Raw genomic sequence first — 9,899 nt, forward strand, 5'->3', positions numbered from 1 at the left:
AGCTCAACCTGTAAACCCACTGGGTAACCTTAGCCAAGTCACACTATCTCAACCTCAGAGAGTGGCAATGGCAAACATGAAGATCTGAAAAAACGTGCCAAGAAGACCCCATAATAGGGTCACCCTAAACTGGAAATGACTTGAAGGCACCCAACAACAGCAAAATGCATCTGAAGTGTTTTCAGTACTCAAAAATACCACATTTTCATTGCTTTTCTAAACTTAATGTGTTTGTCTTTAGGACAGTTGCGGAAACCTTTCACTGAAGGAGGGATGACATGTAATGGACCAAACAGCACTGAAGCTTGTGCCACTTTGGAGGAGGATCCTGAGCAGGAGCTGGCTAATGAGATCTCTAGGCACCAAACATTTGCCAGTTTTCCAAGTGACTGTCCTGTTTCCTCCTCAGCTTTAGCCCAAGCTGGATTCTTCTACACTGGAGAACGAGACCAAGTAGAGTGCTTTAGTTGTCACACGACTGTAGAAGGATGGCAACAGGGGGACTCTGCAGTAGAAAGGCACAGAACAGTTTCTCCAGATTGCAAGTTTATCAGTGACATTAATTTTGGAAGGACTGATACACATCATCTTCTGAATTGTCAGCACAGATCAGAAAATGGCTCAGCCAGTACTACTGTACAACCTGTTCCTGATCAGTCTTCCGATCTATATGCAGATTATCTGTTGAGAACTGGGCAAGTGGTTGATCTCTCAGGTTCTATCTACCCTAGAAATCCTGCCATGTGTAGTGAAGAAACTAGGCTGCGATCTTTTCACAACTGGCCACCCTGTGCCCCTGTCAGTCCAAAGGATCTGGCCCATGCTGGACTCTATTACACTGGCATTGATGATGAAGTCGAATGCTTTTGTTGTGGGGGCAAACTGAAAAATTGGGAACCTTGTGATCAAGCTTGGTCAGAACATAGACGCCATTTCCCAAGGTGTTTCTTTGTCCTTGGTCGTGATGTTGGGAACATTGGAAATGTTTCAAATCAATCTGGTGATGCCAAGCTGAATAGAAGCAATATGCATAATGCCAGCCTCCCTCAAAATCCATCTATGGCAGATTATGAAACTCGAATTAAGACTTTTGCGACTTGGAATTATTTGGTTAGCAAGGAACAGCTTGCTCGAGCAGGCTTTTATAGCATAGGTAAGCTGGATTCAAAATGTCCTATTTTGATCGTGGTTTTACATGGATAGATTGGTTTGAACTGGGACTTTTACTCTTTGGCTGTCCAGATATTTTGGATTTCAGCTCTGAGAATCCATGGCCATTGGCTGTGCTGGTGGTCACTCCTGGGAGTTGAGGTCCAAAACATCTGAATGGTTTAGATTGAGAAAGAAGGATTCTGTTTATTCTTTTATTTCATTTGTATGTCTGCATTCTCCCAGCAGGGACCCAAATTTTGATTAAACCTAATCAAAAACAGTAACTTTTTTTCTCATGTTGGATTATACGAACACATATCTTTGATTTAATCTCATCAGTTTTGCAATGTGACATGATTTATTAATATAAATTTGGTTCTCTTTTTGAATAGTCTATTCAGCCAAAAACTGATTCACAGCATGATTTTGTTCTTACCTGTACTAATCAGGCTTTAAAGAAATTACATTTGTTGTTATATTATAAAGTTTGTGTTCTCTACCTTTCCTATATTTGATTCTGTGCAAATTCTTGATTATCAAATTCATTTTATTATTTATTTTATAACATGCCACATCCTGTGGATTTGGGGTGCTTAACAATATCAAATGACAAACTGCTGTTGAATCGAAATGCCTTACCAGCTGTTGTGATGCTACATCTCTATGATGTAATTCAGCATCTTGCTGGTATTTGGTAGTGCATTCTATAGTTTTCTGTAGCATGTTTTCTAACTTTTTTCAGCACCAATGAAATAAGAATACTGTTGGCCCTCTGTATCCATGAATTCTTTATCCACAGATTCAACCAGTCACAGTTTGGAAATATTCCAAAAAATGGAAATTCCAAAAGGCAAACCTTGATATATAAGTGAAACCATTTTACTACACCAATTTATTTAATGGGACTTGATTTTGGTATCCACGGGGAATCTTGGAACCAAATCCTAGTGGATAACAAAGGCCCACTGCATTCACACTTTAATCCTAGTGGCAAAATACAAGTGCTGTTTTCAGGATAGGAAAACATAGTTGACAGGGTTATTCAGAAAACATAATAGCTGATACAGCTGGGTCATGTTGAATATCCATTATTCAGCTACTATTGGTATTCCTTTGATATTCTTTTTTTTCTTCTTGGAAGAACTCCACTTCCATTTTATCTCCAAAAGTCATAGAGGTATGTTTGGCTGAGATGACAAACCCAACATCTCTAAATGAGCTTCATAGCTGGATGAGGATTTGAAACTGGATCTCCAGTCCTAGTCCAACAACCTAACCCATAGTTTGTGCTGGAGAGCATTATTTCCTATACCAGTGATGGCAAACCTATGGCACGCGTGCCAGAGGTGACATTCAGAGCCCTCTCTGTGGGCACATGTACCATCACCCCAGCTCAGAGTTTGCCAGAATTTGTTACTAGAAAGCCAGAGGGACACAGCACTTTGCATGAAATAAGTGGGTTCTGGGTTGCAGTTTGGGCACTTGGCCTCTAAAAGGTTCACCATCACTGTCCTATACTTACAATTTTACATTTTGATTTGTGTAGACTAGAGGTAGGGAACTATGACACTTCAGATATTTTTGAACGACAACTTCTTTAATCTCTCACCATTGATTATGCTGATTAGAGCTGATGGAAGTTGTGGGCTCCAAACTTCTGGAGGGGCACAGTTGTCCATCCTAGTCTAGATCCTCTGACCATTTCCCTCCAGAAATGACACAAATCAACCTTTTTTCCAAATTGCTTCTGATTTATGTTCCACTGCCCAATGTCATTTTACAGCAAGTTCTGGATTTTTTTTTAATTTCAGGGTATGAAAAATGTATTATTTTGCTTAATTCTCTGTCCTTGTCTCCTAATTCTTTTGATTAATTCTTTCTTGTCTCCAAATGGCTGTACTTGGTAACATCTGATCAGAAAACATATTTGCACCTTTTTCCAGTGCTATAAAATGTGCATCACTCAAAGATTTTCCTTTACATGAAAGCAGTTGACTCCTATTTGCTCTGAGCAGAATAAGTATCCTGTGTAAGCAGCTTTTCTGGAGTAGTATCTGATTATAGTTCAGTGATTACTTACCATCTTTCTCCCTGTTATTAGTCTCTTGAATTGGTTTTATCAAAAAATGCATTCTGTTATTCACTTATCAGGTACATGTCTAATCTGCTTTTCAGTGCAGTAGTGTTCAAGGATAAGGGCACTGCAAAGTCATTTATTTCACTTTTGCATAGAGATAAAAACCTCCTCTTCCCAAGAACAGCTCATTATCCAGAACATGGTGTTAATTGTAATAGTAAGTAACTGACTAGGCCAACTCAGTTTCCTCTCCTGTTTTATTTTCACAAGTCATAGAGGTATGTTAGGCTAAGTAAGTAAGTAAGTAAAAATTTTATTCGGTCACAGGCTGAGAAATGATATAGCAAGGTTTCCAAATGGCCTTCATGGCTGAGTAGGGATTTGAGACTACATATCCAATTGTAAGTCTATAACCAAGATCCAATGCTCAACAGCAATATAACTTTCTTTTGCTTCTGCTTCTTCGTATGGCACCAACTGACTCCAGAAGTTTTCCCAGCCCTCCAGACTAGGTTTAGGATACATGGGGCAACAACAGGGTAGGGGTGGGGGACTGCAGGAGGCTACCAGTCCAGTGGGGTCCAGAAGAAGTACAGCAGTGATGTCCAAACACTGGCCTTCCAGGTGTTTTGGGCTTCAGCTCCCAGCATCCAAGACCATTGGCTAAGGTGGCTGGGGCTTCTGGGAACTGAAGTCCAAAACATCTGGAAGACCAGAGTTTGGACATCGCTGAAGTACAGCATTGGTTCCTGCTTTATGTATACATACACCCAAAATAGTTTCTGTAATAGAATAGAATATAAAATGATAATATTTACCACAGAAGCTTGGGGGAGTGGGTTCCTCAATAAAAAGCTAGGAAGAGATAAGCTTACTTTGAAATACATCTCTGCAGTGTACAGCCAGCTGTTCAGTGTTTTCTAAGGTGCACACTTCGCTTGCATCTGTAATGCAGAAACAATGCAGTTTGACACCACTTTAACTGCCATAGCTCAATGTTGTGGAATTCTGGGAACTGTAGTTTGTTGTGGCACTAGAGCTCTGACAGAGAAGGCTAAATGTCTCACAAAACTACAATCCCCAGAATTCCTTAGCATTGAGCCATGGCAGTTAGTGGTGTGAAACCGGATTATTTCTTCAGCATGATTATTTCTTCAGTTCATCTGAAGTAATAGTGACACAAAATCTCTCTGGTCATTTATAAACCAAATAAGCTGTATGCATACTGTAACTGTTCCCTAGAATCCTGTGTGCTGAAAAATATTCCTTGTAAAACAGATTGATGTGAAAATGATCCCTTTCAGGTAGAGAGTTTGAAAATGGCACATTTAATTAGACCAAAACCCATCCTAGTTCTAGAGCATTTTCTAAAGGTTGCTCACAGCTGCTTCAGTCAAGAGTTAAAAGCTCTTTATTTGCCTAGGCTTTGAATTAGCGTTAGTGGTTGTTTGCATTTTAATGCATTGTCTTTTAAAAATTAAAGCTATGTATTTTAAGTTATGTGCTGTAGTTCTTAGTTTTGTAAGCAGCTTTGCGAACTTGGTTTTAAAAGCAGACTAGGAATAATCTAAGACTGTAAATTGTTCTGAGCATCTAAATGGAGTGAAAATGTGTTTCCTTTGCCAAATTATTGGTGTGCAGTGTTTTATAGTACTAACACTGGAAGTGCCTTTTTGAAACTGAATTAGAGTATACAAAAAATATATGCAGGCTTCATATACTGGATGAAAACTAATCTCTCTTTGTGCACAGGTAATGGTGATAATGTTGTATGCTTTCACTGTGGTGGTGGACTACAAGAATGGAAGGCATATGAAGATCCTTGGCAGCAACATGCAAAATGGTTTCCTGGGTAAGGATCTTTACTTCTGTTTGTTTGTTGATTGAAGGATTTACACATGTGCATCCTAGTGTTTTTCTCCTGGTGTCTGTGCTAATGGTGATGATTATGACTTATTTTTTTTACTGGCTTTTAAGATGTGAGCTGTAGTTTTTAGTCATAATTTTTGTAAGCTCCTTTGAGTTACATAGACAATGCAAAAAGACAACAGACTAGGATGGAGCAAGAACAAAAGCAAATTCAGAAGCTAGTTGTTAGTTTATAACTAGTTCTTATAACAACCAGATGGAGTGGAAAAAATTTGAGGAGGAGCCACAGATCCTCAATCTCTGAGCAGAGCTGAAGTAGTGGCCTATTTCCCTTCTCTCTTTTTCATGTGGACCTGATGGAGCGGTTGATGTCAAGTGAAAGTTGGCAGGAGGAGGAACCTGGCTTCTTGGCTGAACCAGTGCATTGACTCTTCTGCCCTTTCCCTGCTGCCTGATGTAGTATCTGCTTGTTTCATTTTATTTATTTGGACAGTTTCTGGCGTTGAGGGAGTGGTATGTGCACAGTCACATATCCTGTCCTCATGTTCATTCATATTTTCCATGGGTCTAGATCCCCTCTGTGCGACTGGATTTAAAAATTTATAGAAGTATCAACATTGAACAAGCCAAATGCATTACATTTTCAGAAGTTTCAGCATTTGAAAAAGTATCAGCATTTAATATAAAGATATTTGGTGAACAGTCCTTAAGACAATTGAAATTATGCTAGATGTCATGGCAACCTTTGGATGCACCTGGAAGTAGTGATCACTGTGATTCCTTGTGTGAGGGTCTTCTCCCCACAGGCTGAACTGATTTCTCCCTCCTTGCACAACAAGAGTGGCAGGGTAAAAGAGCTATACAGGATTAAGGTGCGGAATAAGCATGCTTTTTGTTTTCTTCTGTTTTGTTTTCAAATTGGTAACCATGCTGCTTTTATCAATGACCCTGTTGCTGCTGTTTCAAGCAGCCTTTTGGAGATGTTTTTTATCTCTTAGGAAGCTTGATGGTGACATGTTTTTAAAAAGCTTTGATCACTTTCATTTCTCAGAACGTATGAAGAAATTCTATTTTATTTGCTGCAGTTTTCTCCCAGATGCGTGTACTGTATGTTCTGACACAGAGTCTGTTTAAAACAATCACAACTAATTTATTTAATTGAAATATTTTGTGTTTAGGTGCAAATACCTGTTAGAAGAAAAAGGACAAGATTTTGTGAACAGCATTCACTTAACTCATTCAGTGCAGGATTCTACAGTAAGTGTTTCCACCCCACCCTGCAGCAACTCTGTAACTCAATAACCTGCTTAGTTTTTTGTGGGTTTTTTGGGCTATGTGGCCATGTTCTAGAAGAGTTTCTTCCTGACATTTCGCCAGCGTCTGTGGCTGGCATCTTCAGAGAATGCATTCCCTGAAGATGCCAGCCACAGATGCTGGTGAAATGTCAGGAAGAAAATCTTCTAGAACATGGCCACATAGCCCGAAAAAATCCACAAAAAAGTTGATTTGACACATCCATGCCATCAGGCTTTCAATCTCACAAGACATGACACAGAAGGAAAAGGGAATGGTAGTCATGAGGAGGTTCAGCAGATGCTGTTTATTATTCTGTCTCTCAGAGACCATGGCATTGGTAATGGAAGTAGGGAGGGCCTTTCTCCATCTGCTGAGACAAGGCATGATGGAGCTGATTCTGGCTGCTGTTCTCTCCCTCACAAGTCATAGCAGTGGCAGTTGGAACAGAGGGAGGGCCTCTCACCAGCTGCTGGGACCAAGGCATGATGGAGCCGTAGCTGACTATGAAAAAAGTGAAAAATCAAAGCCCAAAATATTATTCTGTGCTTAGGACAAGCTACCACTTGTTTCAGTAACCGTGATAACTGCTTGTCTTAGGGCAAGAGTTGATAGAGCATGACTGCTTCATCGGTATGGCTCGCCAGTGTGCCTTCCTAACATTTGGCTCTTGTCTTTCTCAACACATGTCTTGTAGTGGTCATTCTACCTGGTCATTTTGTGACTTCATTTTGATAAGATGCAGATGGTAATTCCACTTGCTCTTTTGGCCATTTGTATCATGCTGCTTATATTGTAGATCTCTGAGTGTTTTGGAAATAAGGTGAGTATGAAATAAGTAAATAAATTTCTGTGGAATCTGCTTATTGTAACACTGGATCAACATTTGTACAGTAGCTTATTTTCTTTCCATTTATGTCTCCTTGCATCCAATTCGTTAAGTCAAATGATCTCTAATCTAATTTAATTGGAATCTAATCTCAAATTCTCTTTTTAGATAGAGGAGATTGAGAAGACATCATGTCTTAAAGGTTTGTGTACCATTGTTTACAACTGGCCTACTTAATTTGTAATCCAGCAAGCCTAACAGATATCAGATTAAAGAAGTTTTGCAATCATAAACCAACTAAAGACTATATCCACACTGTAGAAATAAACCAGTTTGACACTACTTTAACTGCCATGACTCAGTGCTATGGAATTCTGGGAACTGTAGCTTGTTGTGGCACCAGAGCTTTCTGACAGGGAGGGCTAAATGTCACAAAACTACAGTTCCTAGAATTCCATTGCATTGAACCATGGCAGTTAAAGTGTCAAACTGGATTGTTTCTGCAGTGCAGATGCAGCCTAAAACTTACATATATTAATATTAATCAACATTTCTTGAAAGAAGTCTGTAAATCTGACCATTTTGATCTGATAACTGCATACAATGTACAGTTCAATAAATGCAACTCAACCTTTCCAATACCACAGAGGCATACACTGGCAGCAAGAAACACTCAAATTATTCCTTGTTGCAGCTCATTCCTTCTCTCTCCCTCGCCGCTGCCACCCTTTCTCCAATATAAAATTTTAGTGTTAGATCTTGCATTGTGTCTGGAGTGGAGTGTGCCATAAAAGCAGCTCCACACCTCTCCCCCCCCCAGAGGGAGAGCCCCAGTGGTGGGTGTTATTATGCAATGTAATTTTTGTAAACATTTTATTATTTTGTGCTGGCCGTCTGCCGTAATAAATTATTGGAGTTATTGCATTTGTTCACTGACTGGGGAAAGGGATAGGGAGGCAACTCAGGAGCCCCCAAAGCTGCTGCCAGGTGAAGAAAAAAGAGGTCACTCTCCATCAAGGAGAACAAACCTGGTTCTCTTCCCCTCAGCTGCTATTGCAGCTAAGATGGGCTGTTTCTTGGTTACCTACAATGTTACTTTCTTCTCCTGGGGTTTTTGAAGCTGCCTTGGGGGAGGATTCAGACAGTATATTGAGGGGCTAATGAGTGACTCTTTGTATATGGTCCAAAAGAAGACATATGTGTGTGTGTACAACAAATGCATAGAACACCAACAGGATTCTAGTTTTTTAGTCTCAAAAAGTTGTCTTATTAGACTACTTGCCTATCTAGGTCAGCACTGTTTGCTTCAGATGACAGTTGGTCTTCAGAACAGAGCTTTCTCATTTCCTGCTACCTGCTACTTTTAACTTGAAATGGAAAGGACTGAATTGAAACCTCTTACAGGCAAGAGCTGTGATACTTTAAAGTTTTGTCATAATATTTTTAATTCTACATGGATCTGACCAATGATAACTTAACTGTAAGTAGTTTTTTCTTCTACATTGTAATAAACAAATGTGAATGAAAGGGACAAAATATACATCTTTTAACTTTGTGTGCTTGAGTCTTTGATGGTAAAACACTTAGCTGAACCTTTGTCTATCCAGCTTCAAAAACTAAATTCTATACTTTACAATTATTTCTTGTGTCAGCACACACATTTTATTTTTTTAAACCAAATTTTATTAATTTGACTATAATTTAATCTCTTGCTGCTCCTGCAGATGAAGAATTGTTACAAAATCAAGTCGTACAGAATGCAGTACATATGGGTTTCAGCCTGGATGAAATTAGGAAAGCAATGGAAAGGAAGCACTGCTTGTCTGAAGAGAGCTACAAATCTGTGGAGACTTTGGTTGCAGATTTAATAAATGCCCAAAGAGAAAATGTATTACATGAACCTTGGGAAAAAGGTGAGCATAATAAATATTGCCATATTTCTCGAAGTTGTAGAGGAAACAATTACCGTATTTTCTGGCGTATAAGACTACTTTCTGACCCTCTAAAACGGGGTCAAAAGTTGGGGGGGGCGTCTTGTACGCCGGTAAGAACACTTACCTGGTTGTCCTGCCAGCTTCCAAAGGGCTCCCCTTTGGAAGCCAGCGCGGGGGGTGCCTCCCTGGCTGCCGGCTTCCAAAGCCCTGCGGATGCAGAGCCCTTTGGAAGCCGGCGTTTGTGGCACAGGCCCCCTAAACCTACCTATATAGTGCCAGAGCACTGCCTGCATGCAAGGCAGCTTTGCAGCCTCAGCAAAGGCCTGGGGTAATAAAAAATAAAAAATGAGGAGAGAGGAGAGAGAGAGGGAGTAAGATGACACACACACACCACACAAGAAAGATAGAGTAAATAGATAGATAGATGAGAGAGAGAGAGAGAAAGATAGATAGAGAGGGAGGGAGGGAGGGAAAAGAGAAGGGAGAGATACGAGAGAAGAGAGAGGGAGATGATAAATAGATGAGAGAGAAGAAATAGAAGAAGGGAGGGAGGAGAAGAATAGATAGATAGATAGATAGAATAGATAGATAGATAATAAGAGAAGAGGGGGAGATAGATAGATAGATAGAGAGATATCGCGAGATATAGAGAAATCGCGCGATAGGGGCTGGCCAGCTCGGGAGGGGCGATCGCGCGAGGCGAAGATTGAGACCTAGATAGTCTAGCTCGAGAGGGAATGTAGAG

At 40.1% G+C, this 9,899-nt stretch overlaps 1 protein-coding gene across 2 annotated transcripts in view; it reads left to right on the forward strand.

Moving 5' to 3' along the window:
• The first annotated feature begins 245 nt into the window (after positions 1-245).
• LOC121936807 (X-linked inhibitor of apoptosis) overlaps positions 246-9,899 on the forward strand; it is an 18,756-nt gene continuing 9,102 nt past the window's right edge. The window contains exons 1-5 of one of the 2 annotated variants that reach the window (XM_042479429.1): positions 246-1,153; positions 4,982-5,081; positions 6,277-6,355; positions 7,389-7,422; positions 8,945-9,133. In XM_042479429.1, the coding sequence (XP_042335363.1) occupies positions 274-1,153; positions 4,982-5,081; positions 6,277-6,355; positions 7,389-7,422; positions 8,945-9,133 (1,282 nt within the window). In that variant the 5' untranslated portion in view covers positions 246-273. The remainder of the gene's footprint in view (positions 1,154-4,981; positions 5,082-6,276; positions 6,356-7,388; positions 7,423-8,944; positions 9,134-9,899) is intronic. The other variant, XM_042479430.1, reaches the window with a different exon arrangement.

The sequence above is a fragment of the Sceloporus undulatus genome, chromosome 7, assembly GCF_019175285.1.
Source record: "Sceloporus undulatus isolate JIND9_A2432 ecotype Alabama chromosome 7, SceUnd_v1.1, whole genome shotgun sequence".
Classification (NCBI taxonomy): domain Eukaryota; kingdom Metazoa; phylum Chordata; class Lepidosauria; order Squamata; family Phrynosomatidae; genus Sceloporus; species Sceloporus undulatus.